The sequence below is a fragment of the Oncorhynchus keta genome, chromosome 8 (genome assembly GCF_023373465.1).
Source record: "Oncorhynchus keta strain PuntledgeMale-10-30-2019 chromosome 8, Oket_V2, whole genome shotgun sequence".
Lineage (NCBI taxonomy): Eukaryota > Metazoa > Chordata > Actinopteri > Salmoniformes > Salmonidae > Oncorhynchus > Oncorhynchus keta.
Genome location: NC_068428.1, coordinates 14,392,485 through 14,413,049, shown reverse-complemented (window position 1 = coordinate 14,413,049; position 20,565 = coordinate 14,392,485). Strand labels below are relative to the sequence as shown.

The 20,565-nt window shown below is 43.7% G+C and overlaps 2 protein-coding genes across 8 annotated transcripts in view; one reads left to right on the top strand and one right to left on the bottom strand.

The window, feature by feature from the left end:
* The window catches only part of lama2 (laminin, alpha 2), a 148,982-nt gene extending 136,337 nt beyond the window's left edge, over window positions 1-12,645 (bottom strand). For all 7 annotated transcript variants that reach the window (XM_052523521.1, XM_052523523.1, XM_052523522.1 and 4 more), the window contains exon 1: window positions 12,482-12,645. In XM_052523521.1, the coding sequence (XP_052379481.1) occupies window positions 12,482-12,548 (67 nt within the window). In that variant the 5' untranslated portion in view covers window positions 12,549-12,645. The remainder of the gene's footprint in view (window positions 1-12,481) is intronic.
* si:dkey-126h10.1 (vesicular inhibitory amino acid transporter) lies at window positions 12,627-16,329 on the top strand. Its single transcript, XM_035774736.2, has 3 exons — window positions 12,627-12,722; window positions 13,611-13,709; window positions 14,681-16,329. Exons 1-3 carry the CDS (start codon window positions 12,627-12,629, stop codon window positions 15,827-15,829), a joined length of 1,344 nt encoding a protein of 447 aa, XP_035630629.2. The 3' UTR covers window positions 15,830-16,329.
* Window positions 16,330-20,565: the final 4,236 nt, after the last annotated feature.

Here is a 20,565-nt window from a genome sequence, read left to right as displayed (position 1 = left end):
TTCCCAACAGCTCTGAGACAACACTACCCACAGTCCTCGTCCGTCAGTGACAGCACAATCGTAAAATCATCTCAATGCCTTCTCTTCTTCTATTAATGGACGATATTAGCCAGGCAGGTCACCCTCCTCCCTCCCTCACCTTACCCCAGCTGCTCCTCTCCTCTCCCGTCCCCTCCACAGTAAGTGGTCACTGTGATTTAACACGGTGCGGCCCAGTCATCGGTAAATCTCCTGTGAAGCAGCCTGTGTCCGGCAGTAGGATCCCCAGGGTGATTTAACATGGTAACCATCCCAGTTTCATTAGGACTCGACCTCTTACAGGGCTGAAGCACTTCCTCATGACAAACCCAGCCAAGGCCAAAGCAAACAAGCCAATGCTCCTTACATGTTTATAAAAGGAAGTAGTGGATATCTCTCCCTCTGCTGATTTACAATGTTACGAGCATATAGATGTGACTCAAACAACATCATTAATTCCAACGGATGTTAGTTGTTTGTTTCTTCTTCAATTCAAATGAGAGGGATTGTAGTTTGGTTCAAATGCGAATAGAATATACTGTAATACATGATCAATGACACATAGGGCAACATTTGTATTTGTAGTTTTATTTGATGTCCTATTAAGAGCAAGATAGACCTGGGCTAGCGATGAAACTCCCCTCAATTTCAACATGAATGATGACAGCATGAATGATGTATGGCAAAGCAAACAGGTTTCTACACTACAGTAGCCCTACAAGCCAAATGAGAAAGATATATAAAGATATACAGTATAAATTGTGCAGTAAATTCCTAGGCCACACAACCTGCAGTATTCCCTGCCCTGTTCTGGAGCTTGTTTCCCACTGCAGTTTACTGTGTTTTCCTGATGGAGATTAACAATATGTAGTAAACTGCTATAAAGTGCAGGTTTTACTGCAAGTAAAGATGCTGCGAGTCGTAATTCACATATTCCGTTTGACAGCTTTTTAGCAGATTTCTGCCCATAAAATGCTATAGTTCATAAAAGCGACCAGACTGCCTTTATGGCGAGTCCTTTCGTCAAATGAGAAAATGTAAGAAAATATCATTAGAATAGAACATCTGTTCGCTCTAAAGACCATTTTGTTTAAAGCGTTGAACACTGCAGTTAAAGGTCTGACTTCTAGATACTTTACTTTATTGCTTCTAAAGCGGTGCGCATGGCCCTGCAGAGGTCCATCCTGGTGCTCTGAGGTGGATGGTTTGGGCCCCTGGAAGAAACACCTGTCAAAGTGCCTTTAAGTGAGGAGGAGCCCCAGCCCCACCTCCAGCTCTGGTCCCAGACCCACCTCTATCTCTGGCCCCAGCCCCACCGCTATCTCTGGCCCCAGCCCCAACTCCAGCTCTGGTCCCAGTCACAACTCCAGCTCTGGTCCCAACCCCACCTCCAGCTCTGGTCCCAGCCCCACCTCCAGCTCTGGTCCCAGCCCCACCTCCAGCTCTGGTCCCAGCCCCACCTCTATCTCTAGTCCCAGCCCCACCTCCAGCTCTGGTCCCAGCCCAACTTCTATCTCTGGCCCCAGCCCTACCTCCAGCTCTGGTCCCAACCACACCTCTCGCTCTGGTCCCAGCCCAACTTCTATCTCTGGCCCCAGCCCCACCTCCAGCTCTGGTCCCAACCCCACCTCTAGCTCTGGTCCCAGCCCAACTTCTATCTCTGGCCCCAGCCCCACCTCCAGCTCTGGTCCCAACCCCACCTCCAGCTCTGGTCCCAGCCCAACTTCTATCTCTGGCCTCAGCCCCACCTCCAGCTCTGGTCCCAACCACACCTCTCGCTCTGGTCCCAGCCCAACTTCTATCTCTGGCCCCAGCCCCACCTCCAGCTCTGGTCCCAACCCCACCTCTAGCTCTGGTCCCAGCCCAACTTCTATCTCTGGCCCCAGCCCCACCTCCAGCTCTGGTCCCAACCCCACCTCCAGCTCTGGTCCCAGCCCAACTTCTATCTCTGGCCTCAGCCCCACCTCCAGCTCTGGTCCCAACCCCACCTCCAGCTCTGGTCCCAGCCCAACTTCTATCTCTGGCCCCAGCCCCACCTCCAGCTCTGGTCCCAACCCCACCTCTAGCTCTGGTCCCAGCCCAACTTCTATCTCTGGCCCCAGCCCCACCTCCAGCTCTGGTCCCAACCCCACCTCCAGCTCTGGTCCCAGCCCAACTTCTATCTCTGGCCTCAGCCCCACCTCCAGCTCTGGTCCCAACCCCACCTCCAGCTCTGGTCCCAGCCCAACTAATATCTCTGGCCCCAGCCCCACCTCCAGCTCTGGTCCTAACCCCACCTCCAGCTCTGGTCCCAGCCCAACTAATATATCTCTGGCCCCAGCCCCACCTCCAGCCCGGGCCCCAACCCCACCTCCAGCTCTGCTTCCAGCCCCACCTCCAGTTCTGGCCTCAGCCCCACCTCCAGCTCTGGTCCCAACCCCACCTCCAGCTCTGGTCCCAGCCCAACTTCTATCTCTGGCCCCAGTCCCACCTCCAGCTCTGGTCCCAACCCCACCTCAAGCTCTGCTTCCAGCCCCACCTCCACCTCCAGCTCTGGTCCCAACCCCACCTCCAGCTCTGGTCCCAACCCCACCTCAAGCTCTGCTTCCAGCCCCACCTCCACCTCCAGCTCTGGTCCCAACCCCACCTCCAGCTATGGTCCCAACCCCACCTCCAGCTCTGGTCCCAACCCCACCTCAAGCTCTGCTTCCAGCCCCACCTCCACCTCCAGCTCTGGTCCCAACCCCACCTCCAGCTCTGGTCCCAACCCTACCTCCAGCTCTGGTCCCAACCCCACCTCCAGCTCTGCTTCCAGTCCCACCTCCAGTTCTGGCCTCAGCCCCACCTCCAGCCCCACCTCCAGTTCTGGCCTCAGCCCCACCTCCAGTTCTGGCCTCAGCCCCACCTCCAGCTCTGGCCTCAGCCCCACCTCCAGCTCTGGCCTCAGCCCCACCTCCAGTTCTGGCCTCAGCCCCACCTCCAGCTCTGGCCTCAGCCCCACCTCCAGCTCTGGCCTCAGCCCCACCTCCAGCTCTGGCCTCAGCCCCACCTCCAGCTCTGGCCCAGTGAAAGTCCAGCTGTCTAAACGGTAAACAGAATGTGGTCAGGGGGCTTCTGTTTGGCTAAATAAATAATGCCATGGAAGAAGAGGTGACTCAGACTGTCTGAAAGGACAAGACCAGGAGAAAAAGTGTGTCTGCGTGTGTGCATGTGCGTCCGTGTTGTGTCTTGTGTATTGGATAATTATGTTCCCAGACATAGGATGCACAACAGGTAGTGGGGAACAGAACAGCAGTACCACAGTGGAGGGGAGAGAACATTTGGCGGTGTGCCTTCCAGAAGTTCTCTTCCTGTTACTCTACTCAAGTCTGGGCTCTGGCCTGGGAGGGACCTCACTGTTTCTCCACCTCCCACACCCTTCCTATCTCTGCATGGGTCAGTCCAAAGGCCACATGCATTTTTCCAGTTTTACATTCCAAGTATTCTGTTCCAGTCATCAATCAAACAAGACATCTATTTACCACAACATTTACAGGACACAAATGAAAAATGGTAAAACCATTTAGTCCCCCCCCCCGCCCCCCGTTTCTCTCAGTCTCAGCAGCATTGTGGACACTGTGTACTCTCTACTTTCCCCTACAGTAAAGTTTCTCTTCCAAGAACAGCATGCACTCACATCTGTATTTTCAATTACACTATAGAGTTCCCAGCCTGGAGAATGTTGTTATTTCCTTTGATTATGGCCAGAAAGCTTTTAAACAGTGTATCCCAGAGAATATTCACTTTCTACCTTCCCCTTAGTAGACCTCAGTGGAAAAAAGTACTGATCATCTCACTTTACCAGAATCTCCTCTGTACTACGGCCCTCAGAGAGTACAGCAAATCCACTGAACAATCTCAGCCATCTGAATCTAACTCAATTCAATTGAGTTACAAAAATACAGTCGGGCAAAAAAGTATTTAGTCAGCCACCAATTGTGCAAGTTCTCCCACTTAAAAAGATGAGAGAGGCCTGTAATTTTCATCATGGGTACACTTCAACTATGACAGAAAAAAATGAGACAAAAAAATCCAGCAAATCACATTGTAGGATTTTTAATGAATTTATTTGCAAATTATGGTGTAAAATAAGTATTTGCCAGCTCTCCTTTGACAGCTTTGGTCTTGGCCATAGTGGAGTTTGGAGTGTGACTGTTTGAGGTTGTGGACAGGTGTCTTTTATACAGATAACAAGTTCAAACAGGTGCCATTAATACAGGTAACGAGTGGAGGACAGAGGAGCCTCTTAAAGAAGAAGTTACAGGTCTGTGAGAGCCAGACATCTTGCTTGTTTGTAGGTGACCAAATACATATTTCCACCATAATTTGCAAATTAAAAATAAAAAAATCCTACAATGTGATTTTCTGGATTTTTTTTCTTCACATTTTGTCTGTCATAGTTGAAGTGTACCTATGATGAAAATTACAGGCCTCTCTCATCTTTTTAAGTGGGAGAACTTGCACAATTGGTGGCTGACTAAATACTTTTTCCCCCCACTGTATGCTCTGATCTTCATCTTCATGGCCAGGTCTGCTAATCAAAAATACATTTAGTCATAGTATACCATTAGTTGATGAATCTATTAGTTAATTGGATAATGTTTTTATTCAATAACCAAGCATTAGTGTGAAGTTGACAAGTCAGTGGTGTTTTCTGTGCATCATAAATGTGTGCAGTATGCTGTTGATAGGTAAAGGCATATAAAGCTGAATTAGTCTACCGTTTCCATTGAAGGGACCTCAAACAAGACAATGTCATTTCTTAGATGAGTTTTAGAGTAGAAATAGCCCATAGAATAAGTTAAGAGTATGACAGTGAGTAAAAGACAGACTGCCCGCTGTCATGGTGGTGGTGCTACTGTATTTCATCCTCCTGGATTAAATTAAGTCCAAACTAGAGAGATAAACACGCGCGAAGGACAGTGTTCATACTTCCTTTAGATCAAGGACAGTTTCATTTTCAGCTCACAGCTCTGTAATATCAAATAACAACTCGTCTATTAATTACAGCAGCAATGGATGTTATTAAGGTTAGAATATCAAAATTCGAAAGTGATTAAACAATTAACCGGTTTAAATGGTAGTCAGGCTAAATAGTCTGAAGTCCGACAATATGTGGGACAGTTGGTAGGTAGCAGAGAGAGCAATAAAGGCTATGACTTAATATACCGTAAGGCATCCCTTTAGTAAATGTGTAAAGTTAGCTTGTTTCTCAGATGCTTATTTCATCCTGGCAATCATGTAACTGTGATATTTATAGCTTTGCCAAAAGAAATAAGACCGGCGATATTCCAAAGATCTAAATCACAGGAATGTGACGGCAAAAAGGATTTGACATGATTCAGTGCGATGCTTTACCTAATGTCAGCGCTCATTCGAAATATAGGAAGACATTTTTATAATTCATCGGCTGGCAGGGAAAGAATCCTGCCGAAGCCCTTCCTCCTATTGAAATGAAGGCAGAGTGAGAATGGGGCCCCACGGTGCAATGCATGTTATACATATGTTAAAAGCCCATTCCACTTGTCGAGGTGCTATTTGTTTCCAATGAATCACAGCTAAGCACCTCCAACAGACATCTCAATAACACCTTATTTGCTGGTACAGCAATATGTGTAACAGGAAACAAATGGAAATGGGATTCAAGCACGGGAAATGGGATTCACGCCTCTCAGACGACAGGCACAGGGAAGCCAAATAGCCATTAGCTTGGGAGGCTTACGTGGGACTTAATCTCCTCTGCACAGAGGAATCTCAGGCAGGCCAGTGTGGGAACAAATACAAACACAAGGAAAGGGAAGAGACTACATACTGACCTGTGGCTACTTGAAGGATCTCTGTGACACTTCAGCACGTTGAGTTGATCCTCATTACTTTGTCTGTGCCATATGTTGTGGGTTCAACTTGCGAATGTACCACAGTCTCCTTTCAGCCAATTGAAAGGAGGCGTGACGGAGATCCCTTGTTGGTTGCAGTGGGGACAACTGGATGGAATGCATACATTAGCAATGCAAGCCAAACCTGATGGTGTAATACCGTGTGTAATGTCTCCCCTGAGACACGGCTGGCTATGGGGTTAGGCTGATGCATGGGAACTATGGGTCGGACAAATAGTACGGTGCATGTTTCACGGTGCCAATGCACAAGGAAGAAGGCAATGACCACAACATGATTCTAATATGTCTGTATAACGCACCTATTGACAGATAACGGAAAATACCCGATATCGCAACCTGTGTAATTATCCACTTTTCACGCAAGATATGTGGAGAAATGTGAACTGAAATACAGAGTATAACATGATTTAGACTCGCTAAAGATTGAGAATATGGGCTTTAGCAAAGTCACAATGAACCTAGCTTGAAGATGTTTTTTTGAACGAGTGACTTGAGGCAAACGAGTACAGACGGCTCTAAAAATCCAAGTCCCTTCTGCAGAGCAGAGTTAAGAGTTAGCGGGTGACTGTTGGCAATACTTTGTGAAGTTGCTCTCCAAACAAGCTGCCCACGGGTTTCAAATGTGACAAGAGAATCCATTTAGTGCGATACAATGGTCAAGTACTTGGAAGCTGAGAAAACATCCAAGGAATCTCCTGTCATTCAAGCTCCCTAGAAAGGAGAAAGAACTGACTTTGTCATTCATACACACTTAGAAAGGAATACCCATTTTCTTCTTTATTAGGTGGCATGATCTGGAAGGAAATGAGGAATTCCAGGCTAAATTGGTAGCCTTGCCGATAACAAACCAACACCTCTATTCTGTTGCTTCTGAGAGCAAAAAACATAGTTATTACATCCAATAGTCCAATAGAAGACTAGGATGCTGTCATTACAGAAGCCATTTTATTAGAATGGATCAGTCCAGGAAAAGTAGGCCCTACTAATGCAGGATTCAAAAGGATGTTGAGTGTAATGTCTCAGGTAGATGACCCAAGGTTTCTGTTCTGCTAAGTCATAGGGGACACTACCCTTTTGATTAATATTCTTCGTATTTACCTACTGTCCGGTCAAAGACAGGCCTGAGAATGTCACCTGTGAATAATTTACTTCCAAGACATCATGCAATCATATTCTAGACCCCCAGAATCCTCAGAGGTTATGTGTCTATTTCAGGGGGTGTGAATGGTCAGACCCCTTCACCAAAATAACATATCGGCTCAGCACAGACAACATTCATATTTCATGTGCCCCTGCCTGCTAACATTTACTCTGTAGCCTGCTCCAGTGTGGTTCACCCAGAAAATCTGTAATGGGAAATATGTCACCCAACATAATAAGCATTTTATTTTTTCCCAAAAATGTCTTCTGTCCCATCTGTCTTTTGATGCATTATGAATTCAATCACATTTATTTTTTCTCTCGGTTGGCTGTGGCTTTGTTTGTAATGTAGTAATCTTAGAGGTGCTGTGAATGTGGCTGCCTGGCTGGTCTGAAGTGCAGAGTTTTGTGGGGTTTTCTCAGAGCCACACAGTGTGCACTAGAGAGGAGAGGCACTGGACTGCACTGAGGTCAGGGGCCATGACCCTGAGAGGTCAGCTGAACACTGAAGGCAATAAAAGAACATAAACACTAGTCGCATCCCATGATCGTGGAAAGGGCTATTTTTGTGTTCTTATGCTCAAACATGATTACAAAACCAATGGGGATCCCAAACGGGGGTCCCTGGGCATGTATCCTGCGTGCCCCCGACAGTAATCCAAAAATACTAGTTCTCTAAGATTATATCATTTCAAAATGTATATACAGTACCAGTCAAAAGTTTGGACACACCTACGCATTCAAGGGTTTTTCTTTATTTTTACAATTTTTTACATTGTAGAATAGTAGTGAAGACATCAAAACTATGAAATAACACAAATGGAATCATTTAGTAACCAAAAAAGTGTTAAACAAATCTAAATATATTTTATATTTGAGATTCTTCAAAGTAGCCACCTTTTGCCTTGATGATAGCTTTGCACACTTTTAGCATTCTCACGACCAGCTTCATGAGGTAGTCACCTGGAATGGATTTAAATTAACAGATGTGCCTTCTTAAAAGTTAATTTGTGGAATTTCTTTCCTTCTTAATGTGTTTGAGCCAATCAGTTGTGTTGTGACAAGGTAGGGGTGGTATACAAAATATAGCCCTATTTGGTAAAAGACCAAGTCCATATTATGACAAGAACAGCTCAAATAAGCAAAGAGAAATGACAGTCCATCATTACTTTAAGACACGAAGGTCAGTAAATGCGGAAAATGTCAAGAACTTTGAAAGTTTCTTCAAGTGCTGTCGCAAAAACCATAAATCGCTATGGTGAAACTGGCTCTCACGAGGACCGTCACGGGAAAGGAAGATCCCTGCTGAAGAGGATAAGTTCATTAGAGTTACCAGCCTAAAAAATTGCATCCCAAATAAATGCTTCACAGAGTAACAGATACATGTCAACATCGACTGTTCAGAGGAGACTGAATCATGCCTTTATGGTTGAATTGTTGAAAAAAAAACTACTAAAGGACACCAATAAGAAAAAGAGACTTGCTTGTGCCAAGAAACATGAGCAAAGGACACTAGACAGGTGGAAATCGGTCCAAATTTGAGACTTTTCCAACTGCCGTGTCTTTGTGAGAAGCAGAGTAGGTGAACAGATTATCTCCGCATGTGTAGTTCCCACACTGAAGCACAGAGGAGGAGATGTGATGGTGTGGGGGTGTTTTGCCTGTGACACTGTCTGTGATTTATTTGGAATTCAAGGCACACTTAACCAGCATGGCTACCACAGCAATACTCCATTCCATCTGGTTTGCACTTAGTGGGACTATCATTTGTTTTTCAACAGGACAATTTTATTTATTTATTTTACCTTTATTTAACTAGGCAAATCAGTTAAGAACAAATTCCTATTTTCAATGATGGCCTAGGAACAGTGGATTAACTGCCTTCTTCAGGGGCAGAATGACAGATTTTTACCTTGTCAGCTCAGGGATTCGATCTTGCAACCTTCCGGTTACTAGCCCAACGCTCTAACCTCTAGGCTACCTGCCGCCCCAATGACCCAAAACACACCTACAGGCTGTGTTAGGGCTATTTGACCAAGAAAGTAAGTCATGGAGTGCTGGATCAGATGACCTGGCCTCCACAATCATCCAACCTCAACTCAATTGAGATGGTTTGGGATGAGTTGGAGCGCAGAGTGAAGGAAAAGCAGCCAACAGGTGCTCAGCATATGTGGGAACTCCTTCAAGACTGTTGAAAAAGCATTCCAGGTGAAGCTGGTTGAGAGAATACCAAGTGGTGCACCACTGCTAAATGAATACAGGGGAAACACTGCACCAAATCATTTAAGTATATTGACAGACTTTCTATCCCAAAACCTCACTGAATCTCTTATTTCTGCCGCAATTTCAATCTAGGATACAATGAATCTCATATATTTTTACACTCCCTGTTGGAACGGTCAGGGAAATTACAAAACACCGTGACTATGACTAAACTTCTCATCTCTCTAAGCCTTGTCACAATGACACAACAAGAAGAAATCACTAAGCATCCTCTATGATCTCAGTTACAATTTCAACCATGGATCCTTCTACCTAATAGTAACATGCTAACTTCATCTCTGTTTTGTTGACACTGATCTGAAGAACACTGTAGAAATGCACTACTCAAAACTGCCAGATGTCAGGTCAGATTCCAGTCCAGGATCAGGGCAGCATGGGTGAGGTGAAATTGACACCATGTGTTACCACAGCCCCATCCCTGAGCTACAAGGCCGTGGTGAAGTGACCATGAGGGGGAGAGAGAGAGAGAGAGAGAGAGAGAGAGAGAGAGAGAGAGAGAGAGAGAGAGAGAGAGAGAGAGAGAGAGAGAGAGAGAGAGAGAGAGAGAGAGAGAGAGAGAGAGAGAGGGGGGGGGGGGCGAGAGAGAGAGAGGGAGAGAGAAAGAGAGAGAGAAAGAGAGAGAGAAAGAGAGAGAGAGAGAAAAAGAGAGAGAGAGAAAGAGAGAGAGAGAGAGAGAGAGAGAGAGAGAGAGAGAGAGCGAGAGAGAGAGAGAGAGAGCGAGAGAGAGAGAGAGAAGCCTCCTGCAGAGACCAAAGGGTACAGTGAGAGGTCAGTCTTACATCACTTAGTCAGGAAGGACAGGCCCACATCACATGAGAGCAGTGTCTCAGTGCAGCTGCTGAGTGGGGAGTATGCCATGAGGGTCAGAGGAGAAATCCCACAGCTCTCTGAAGGACTGCATATGGGGCCCATGTGTGAGGCAATAGTAGTCAAAAGGTTACCGGTTCAAGTCCTGGCTGCAGGCCCTGTGCTGTGTTTAGTTGTTTATATTTATTTAAATACACAGAAATGTATTTAAACAGGGAAATCCCATTGAGACCAAGGCCTCTTTTACAAGGGAGCCCTGCACACAATCATACAAGTTCACAATATTTCCAATTCCAACGTAATAAAACATTTACACTGAACGTCGACTGAATGATTCGATTTTCTGATATTTATCCACGGTGTCCTTCTGTAAGGTCAATACTCAGACTTGTTTACTGTAGTATCGGATGCAACTCGGTGGACACATAACAGTTGTAGCACGCATGAAGTTCTATACACATACTCACGCAAATATGCTAACCAAAAACAGCCATTCAAACAGTCAGACTATTGTAAATACATGATAAACATATTTTATAGTCTCATTACCAGGAAATCTACACTTACAATTATCTTTTCTTTGACAATAAAAAATACTCAGTGCTGTTTAATGAACAAGGCCATTCTTTCTACTGTAGGTATTTCTTCTTTTGCTATTATGCTCCCACATTTTTGTCTTCAAACAAATAGGTACGGTCAGCCATTCATGTTTTTGACAAACACAGCCATTTCAAATGATTGCCAAAGCACCCACAATTGATCAAATCATACTCTTGGCATCTTTTCATCAGTATTGACTAAGATTAATTCAGACTACAGTTGGACCCAGTTTTCATTGTCACTGTGGCAGAATGGAGTATTGATTTTTCTCCTCTACGCTCCTTTTCTCCCACAAAAGCAGTCTGCCAACAACTCTGCAGGGAAAGGTACGACCACAAAAAAGACGCGTTACGTCTTTCACGCACAAACAAACAGAAAAAAAACCTGAGAAAGTGAAAAGTAGTCCATGTGGCATTATAATACTGTTGGTGGCCTGCCAAACAGGGATGTTACAGAAGTAGCTACAGTATCACAGAGGAATATCGCAGGCCTGAGAAACCTTACATGTCTGTTACAGGAGCTTCCTCTCCTCTCTCATGTTGAGTGGGCTTATGTTGTTGCTTTTGCGTATGATCATCCATCCCAAATTCATCCAGCATCACCATCTGGACATACTTGGAGCGCCCACTAAACATCTGTTGGGCTGATTTGGTGATGCTCTAAATGACCACAAAATAACCAGCATTGGAAGAGAGACACGCTGACCTCAGTCCGCTCAGCTCTGTTATAAAACACTCCTGATAACTGATCCAAAGGGGATTATCATGATGATGACACACATAATGTCTCTCCTTCCTGTGCCTCCTTCCTGTGCATCTTTAGAAGACAGGATGAGATAGCACTATTTTTGCTTAACACCTGGCTAAATTTAGAGTCCCCCCCCCCTGCCTTGGATTCCGTTAACAAACACAGTGACACCTGTTAATGGACACGTGTCCCTTGCCTTTGACAGGAGAGGACACAGATCCTGCCTATCACTAACCTAGAAAACATCCACTGAACGAAGCTCTATGTGACAAAGAAGAGGGATATGTCTCAGTCATACACTGACACAAGGCACACACCTACAATGACAGCCAATGGTTACATTTCAACACATTTAACTCAGATTAAAAAAGAACATGGTTTGTATAGATAGCATCAATGTCCTATCGAAGCTGGAATCAGCATTTAAAATGAGGGAAATGCTCTAACTTAAATCAAAGGGGATCTTTACAATTCATATCTAAGCTTAGATAGACATCAAAACACAGTTGATGATTCCAATTGATATTTCTGATAGAATCCCTTTCTGTTTTGACACTGAATGTAATGATGTGGGTACCCCATACAGTGGTGGCAGAACAAAGTTGAATGGCTAAACAATTTATGTTGGTTTACAGCTGTCCAAACATGAAAATTCTGGAAAGAGTCTAGAATTCTTCTTTAAACTGTTATTCTAAAGATATGGTTCAGAGAAGACTAATTAGAACATAAATTATATTTTCTCTACTTTTGTCACCCAAACCAATATTCTAACGTAATTAAAAAATATATTAATGTGTCTGTTTAATGAAAATAATAGAATAAGCTAAAAAATAAAAGGGTAATCTTGCAAAGGAAAATTAGTATATTATTATTTTAAAAAAGGATTGGTCAAACCTGTGACTAATTCACAAATCAGAAAGAAATATTTCAGATTGTGAGTAAAGCGATTTCTTGGCAAACGATCCACTCACCCCTTTGCTGCGCTCGGCTGCATTGCCATAGCAACGCTATGAGTGTAAAAAACGATAGACCTTTCATTTTCAAATCTCTTCATCAGCGTGCAGTCTGGAAGAGTCGCTTTACGTGCGACGGACTCGGCGCCTGAAATTGAGGGGAATGTCAAAGAGTGACTTTTGCAAGTTCAAGAAACTCTCCCACTCCCCCGCGCCCAATGGGAGGGGGCGTCACAGAACAGAAGTGAAGGGATCATATGTAATGGGATTCAGGGAAGAATAATACTTTTACTAAACTTTACGATGATAATGGTCTTATAATAAATAGTAAGAAACAAACTAACCTAAGTGCTGAAAACAAAATGTAACTTTCCAAGCTTTACAATGTAGGTTTGTCATTGATGCTGAGACCAGTGCAAACATGTAGGCACCCATGCTTTTGGTCCTCTATTGCTCCCTCTGGTGTTAAATCTAACTGCCATAGTTGAACTAAGGGCAACTATTTAAATATAAGTTATCTGCACAATAGCCTTCAGCTGTTATCATATCGTATTGTTTCAAAATAGAAATTACAACTTACAAATTCAAATGGCCCCCTCTCAGGACCTTTGCAGAGGCAAGACATTCAATTATATCTGATTATTCTTGCATGATGGACTCATTCTTCATCTTAAAAGCCGGAAGCTATTATCCTTTGTCACAGTTCAACAGCCTGTCAATCGCCCTCATAGTGTCTCACCTGTTAGACCATTTAAATGTCAGGGAGAGCCAATTTAGCCTCTCAGGTTCATGTTGTGTGCAGTGGTCATTAAGTGTGTATGGGGTTGAGCCCCCTTAAGATTGACACTGCTGTCTGCTGGCGGTTAGAGTTTGTGATGGGGAGGGAACCATCACCTCAACAGGTAGCCTCTCTCGTCTGACCTGAGTGGCTGTTTACAGTATCATTTGCTGAAGACAGAGCCCTCTAAACACACACTAAAATGTCATTTCTAAGACTAGACTGGTTGGGGACGCAGGCAGAGCTGCTGTGGACCTCCAGGTTCCTCCATGGGGATGAGGAGAGCCTAGGGTTCGCCCAGAGGGATGAGTTGAGCAGGACCTATGGAGAGGACCAAGAGGAGACCAGGGAGTCACCCACCACCTCCAGCCCAGAGGGGGAAATGAGACACCTACCAGTCCCTCCAGCAGGACCTGTCTTAAAATCACCACCTGGGAGGCAGGATGGAACGTGACCAATGCTATTCAGGTAACCTAGTTTTTTTTTTTAGTTTTTTTTTTTACTTCAGACCTTAGGAATGATGCTTCTCTATGTTTAGCTTTTATGTGTTTTTTGCCATTCTCAATAAATAATTATGGTTATGGAGGAAAATGAATGTTAGATAGTGCACTAGGTGAGCATTATCGATATTGCATTGTGTGTGTCTGCTAAATGACTTAAATGTAATGTAAATGTTGTTGTGCTTAGAGGATGCATTGAAATGACAGTATATTTAATAGAAGGAATGGAAGAGCTGAGAATAATCCTTTGTAAACAAGGCCATTTCAATAACTACAGCATATTATTAGTATATAAGTAAATATACATTTCAGCAGTTGTTCTCCCCCATTAATATTCAAATCAACAGTGTCCCAGCATTTTTTATAAGATAATCAGGCTACTAACTTTCATTTGTGTTTTCTACGCCAGAGTATGATTAATTGTAAACAACTACATCTGTTCAGTTATTACTTTGTCATTGCATCATCATAATCCTCAACACCATGTACTTTTCCAGCAACACTGTGTCCAGTGTCCTATTGTCTGGACTGACTCTATCTATGTAGAGCATCTACATATTAACTCAGAATCACATTATAAACAGAGTTTGTTTATTTACATTGTTCTGCATTGCAATTTGACTTAAAGCCCGACGTTGCGCAGACTATCCATTTAGGAATTTGTTGCAAGATAAGATTGTTGTATTAATGTTGTGTGGTCTACTGAATAGTTTACAGCACGGGAAGAAATTCAGTTGCACATTTGTTAAGATTGAAGCAGAACGTTATCTTAAATGATTAAGTTTAACATCCTCTAATGTGTGGCGGTTTTCAAACAATCAAGTCTCAGGCAAAGAGCAGTAATTTACACTCTCCTTGGTGATGACTTGTACTTAGTTTGAGGAAACACTGTGTGTTCACACTCTACGTGTCGTTCACTTGTTTTCTTCTTTCTCCTAGGGTATCTTTGTTCTGGGGTTGCCTTACGCTCTCCTTCAGAGTGGCTACCTAGGATTGCTACTGCTCATTCTGGCTGCTGCCATCTGCAACTACACAGGTAAGATCCTTGTATCCTGCCTGTACGAGGACAACGAGGAAGGCCAGCCCATACGAGTGCGGGACACCTACGAGGACATCGCCAATGCCTGCTGTAAGCGCCTGTGCCCCCTCCTGGGCGGGCGGGTGGTGAACGCAGCACAGGTGATAGAGCTGATGATGACCTGTATCCTCTACCTGGTGGTCAGCACCAACCTAATGTGTCACAGCTTCTCCTTCCTCCCGCTCCCCCCCGCCGCCTGGTCCGTGATGACCTTCCTGACCCTAGTGCCCTGCATGCTGATCCGGGACCTGAGGGTGGTCTCCAGACTCAGCCTGCTCTGCTCCCTGGCCCAGTTCCTCATCACCTTCATCGTGGTGGCCTACTGCCTGCACCAAGCCCACCGCTGGTCCTGGAGGAGGATGGTCCTCTTGGTGGACTTTGAGAGGTTCCTGGTGTCCGTGGGGGTCATCATCTTCAGCTACACCTCCCAGATCTTCCTGCCCACCCTGGAAGGAAGCATGGAGGACAGGGGGGACTTCTCTGACATGATGAGCTGGACACACTCCCTGGCTTGTGTGTTGAAAACCACCTTCTCTGTGCTGGCCTTCCTCACCTGGGGCGAGGATACTAAAGAGGTGATCACTGATAACCTTCCCATTGGCCTACGCATGGTGGTCAACCTGTGTCTCCTGGCTAAGGCCCTCCTCTCCTACCCCCTGCCCTTCTACGCTGTGGCTGAGGTCCTCCAGAGCAGTGTTCTAAGGCTGGAGGGGGCGCAGGTGGGTGTGGACATGGGGACTCTGGTTCTGCGGGGCTGTCTCCTGTTGATGACCTTCCTCATGGCACTCTACATGCCCCACTTCTCCCTGCTCATGGGGCTGACGGGCAGCGTGACGGGGGCGGCCATGACCTTCATCCTGCCCTCCCTCTTCCACCTGCAGCTCAAGTGGACCACCATGAGCAGCAGGCTCAAGGCCCTGGACCTTCTAATCTTAACTCTGGGATCTCTGTGTAGTTTATCGGGGTTGGTTTGCTCCATCAAGGGAATGATTCAGGCTTTTGGGCGTTGATAAGCTCAAGCTCTGCATGAAGACTTCAAGACTTAGTGATGGTCCTCTATTTAAGTTCCCTATATCAATGTTCGCGAACCTGTAAGTTGCCTACAGCTAAAGCATAGATATAACATGTTGTATGATAGTATGATCAACCAAGCTATTGTTTGTGTGTTTGATTTTAACTGAGTTGATTTGAGTGATTAACACAAAGGCAGCTTGTAAAATAAAGATTGTGGTAAACAATATAGTGTGACCAGATGTTTGCTTTGCTACTTATCATGGCAAAGTCACTATGATTCGTTACTGGTTTTGTTGTCTATAGCATGAACTGGATTCTGTTGTTAATTACTATTACACTTGAAAATGAAAAGTATGGCAATAAATATACCTATGTAGGAAAATATAGCTTTACAACAGCATGAGAAACATTACTGTTTGTCTGTTTTGCAGACAATATGGAACATAATTACATTTTTGTTTTAAATTTCAAATTGATAATATATTAAATGTAACCGTTTGTGCAAGGATTTGCTGAAATAAAAAACAAAACATTTTAAAGGATGTAAAATGTCGTCTACGCCTCTAGTTCAAGAGACCAGCATGTGGAAATCAAAGTAATTAAAAATGGTGGGCACAAATTTAGGCCTATACCAGAGAAGAAGAGGTGAAGCAAGAGAGACAACTGGGCCCAAAATCTGTCTTCTCCAGCAGGTGGCGGTTTCCCCTGTTTAGTTTGTATAGAGGTCAATGAACAAGTGTCAAATTTGGTTAACAAAGAATTGAGTGGCTTATTTTCTACATGTGGCTTATATGATCAAATATAAGTTTCGTAATGATTAAGCTGTTACGAGTGTACTGATATAAGTAGGACACATGACATACCGGTAACTTTGAGAAAAAAACACTTTAGTTACAACAGCCACAATTCAACAGGCACTATGCATTGGGGCAGGTAGCGTTCTCTTGGCATCCGCCAAACCCAGATATGTCTGTCGGACTGTCAGATGGTGAAGCGTTTCCACTGCTCCAGAGTCCAATGGCGGCGAGCTTTACACAACTCCAGCCGATGCTTGGCATTACCCATGGTGATCTTAGGCTTGTGTGTGGCTGCTCGGCCATGGAAACCCATTTCATGAAGCTCCCGACAAATAGTTATTGTGCTGACGTTGCTTCCAGAGGCAGTTTGAAACTCGGTAGTAAGTGTTGCAACCGAGGACAGACAATTTTTACACGCTACATGCTTCAGCTCTCAGCGGTCCCGTTCTGTAAGCTGTGTTTGTCTATGGAGATTGCATGGCTGTGTGCTCAATTTTATACACCTGTCAGCAACGGGTGTGGCTGAAATAGCCGAATCCACTAATTTGAAATGATGTCCACATACTTTTGTATAATAGTGTATTAACATTTTATATTCATCCAATGTCTGCCATGTTTTTGGATGACGTGATGACATCGTCACTGCTCGCGTTTCTCCCTGTGGGCACTGCGTGGTAGTGAGCATGTGATGTTTGTCCATGAATTGGAACATTCAAGCCTGAGCAGATTACCTTGAAAACAGAGGTTGGACATCTTGGAAGCAGTCTCCAGTTCTTATTGGTGCCTATTAGTCATGAAAGTGGTTCTTCCTGGTTCCTCCTTTTGTAGGCTAAGAATTGGCTTCTAAAATACATCGTCAAATTCATGAAAATGTTGTCATATAAGATATACATTCAAATGTTGTGTTTCTGAGTGAATTTATTTACCACATGCTGGGTTTCAACCTATTTAACAGCCAAAAAGAAGCATGAAGCCAAAAAGTTGTAACAGTTTTATTAGAACTACAACTCTCACCAGCTGCATATGTCTTACTTTCAACAGCTTGCCGTTCTACATTTTTTTATTTAAATGTTATAAAATCCCCAGTGTAATCTAATATAAAACCCATCAAACATACTGTAACTAACAGATTTTTAGCATCCTGTGATTCCTCAACTCTTCCAGGAATTCTAACAAGGCAGCAGGTATTGTAGTTCAAATGAGACTTTTCTAACATTCGCCGATGTATCTTACTTCTTGAGCATCAAATATTTTGATAAAAGGCATCGGGTATGAGCAAATCAATACACATATAGGAATATCATTTTATATACAGTATATTATATTACATACATTTTATGATATAAGCTTGATCCCCATTGCAAAACTGAGGTACTGGAACCAGGAAGTAGGCGGCACTTTCATAGGGTATTGTTGTCTTGTCAAAAGGACAGCTCTTCAATGTCAGTTGCGGCCAACCAATCCAAACAGCAGAATCAACAAAGAGGCGCAAGCAACAAAAAATATCTGTTTTAAATATGCATGTTTGGTTTTCTGAATCATACTTACAGTTTTGGAGTGTGTGTGTGTGTAGTTAACTCACTACCTATTAGTTTTGTATTTTATGTTTACACATTTCTTGTTAAACAGTTAGCTAGCCATATGCTTAATTAAAACATACCATATACTTTATTCTACATTAAAATGGACAAAGTTTAAAATGTGTGATACAGTATATTTGAGGTAGGCCAAGCTTTCATTTGAAATCTAATACCTACCCTTAGGCTATTGAGAGATCCTTGCCCAGCACTAAATTAAATTAGCTGGAAGGCAGATTTAACCTACAGTACTTTCACATTTACTTTGTCTTGCTGAGTCTCTGTGAACCTCAAAAGTGATGGAAAATGCAGAAATGCGATAGATAAAACACTATACTTGCTGTGTTGTTTCTTAGAGCTGTGGTGGTATTTCCTTTCTTCAGATTTCTGTAGGTGACCTTTTGATCCGTGCAATTTTATCTCAGCTTATTTGCATGAACATGAGCGAGTGCTGCCACTCAATAACATGACTTGAAACAAAGGGATACTCAATATTGGATGGACAATTTATAACATCTGTGTATACAGTCATGTTTTTCCCATCTGCATGCTTTGTTCCTCACCTCCCTCCCTTCCACCCACTATCTCTTCCCATCCTCCGCTTAGTCTGTCACCCAGTCACTTCCTTTTCTAGAGAAAGGAGAGGAGACAGAAGTATTCTGATATGCTGAAAAAAAAGAAAATGCATTTGTAGAGTTGCATACTTTAAAATGACGAAAAGAAAAACGAAAATCTACATTCATACAGTTTCTTGACTGCGTCCAGCTTGCTAAAAATAACTGAAAATCCTTTTCTAACTGCAACCCTTTTGTTTTAACCATACTTTCCATACATACATGCCCATGGTAGAACTGGTCAGAAAGTGACTTTTTGGACCTGAATGCCAAAACATTCAGGAGATAGAGGTGCTCAAAGTTTTGCATACCCCACCCCACCATACCATGAGACATCCATGTCTTCATCGCTGGAAAAGATGAACAGTTGAGTTTGAGATCATATAACAGCTTAGACATACGGCTTTCAAACAGTTTAATTAAAAAATATACAAGAATATTAATTTGTTATTATTTTTGAACCTTTATCATTAATTATCTAAAAGCGTGTCAAAAACTCCCCAAAACATTTTAATTTTCTGATATAGCTTAGATCCTATTTGACATAATCTGAGGTGTTTTCATTGCACCCACCATCGATTGATATATACAGAAAGCACTCTCACTAACAGGTGGCATAAATGTAGGCTCTTTACAAGGCACGCCTCAAAACATGTTAATGAGCCAGAAACAACAATACCATGAAACCACTTGTGGTCAAAGTGTTTTTGTCACTCCAAAACGATGTCATGGTGCTGTATTCTGTGGGGTGGAATTACAGTACCATTCTTTCCCTGCCCACAATATTGTCCCACAATGCACCATAATTTTCAGTACCCTGTAGGATAATGCGCCACAGTATTTTACTGTTAATAAATGTACAAATGTACCATATACAGTGGATTCAGAAAGTATTCAGAACTCTTGACTTTTTCCACATTTTGTTACGTTACAGCCTTATTCTAAAATGTATTAATACCCAACAATGACAAAAAAATATTCTACATTGATTTAAAAAACAGAAATATCACATTTCCGTAAGTTTTCAGACCTTTTACTCAGTACTTTGTTTAAGCACCTTTGGCAGTGAGTACAGCCTTAAATATTTTTGGGTATGAATCTAGAAGCTTGCCACACCTGTATTGGGGAAGCTTTTTCCATACTTCTCTGCAGATCCTCTCAAGCTCTGTCAGGTTGGATGGGGAGCGTCGCTGCACAGCTATTATCAGGTCTCTCCAGAGATTTTCAGGCAGGGCTCTGGCTGGGCCATCAAGGACATTCATAGACTTGTCCCAAAGCCACTCCTGCGTAGTCTTGGCTGTGTGCTTAGGATCGTTGTCCTGTTGGAAGGTGAACCTTCAGCCCAGTCTGAGGTCCTGAGCACTCTGGAGCAGGTTTTCATCAAGAAAATTTCTGTACTTTGCTCCATTAATCTTACCCTCGATCCTGACTAGTCTCCCAGTCCCTGCTGCTGAAAAACATCCCAACCGCATGATGCTGCCATCACCATGCTTCACCGTAAGGATGTTGCCAGGTTTCCTCCAGACATGACACTTGGCATTTAGACCAAAGAGTTCAATCTTTGTTTCATCAGACCAGAGAATCTTGTTTCTTTTGGTCTGAGAGTTCTTTATAGGTGCCTTTTGGCAAACTCCAAGCAGGCTGTCATGTGCCTTTTACTGAGGAGTGGCTTTCATCTGGTCAAGCTACCAAGGCCTGATTGGTGAAGTGCTGCAGAGATGGTTGTCTTTCTGGAATGTTCTCC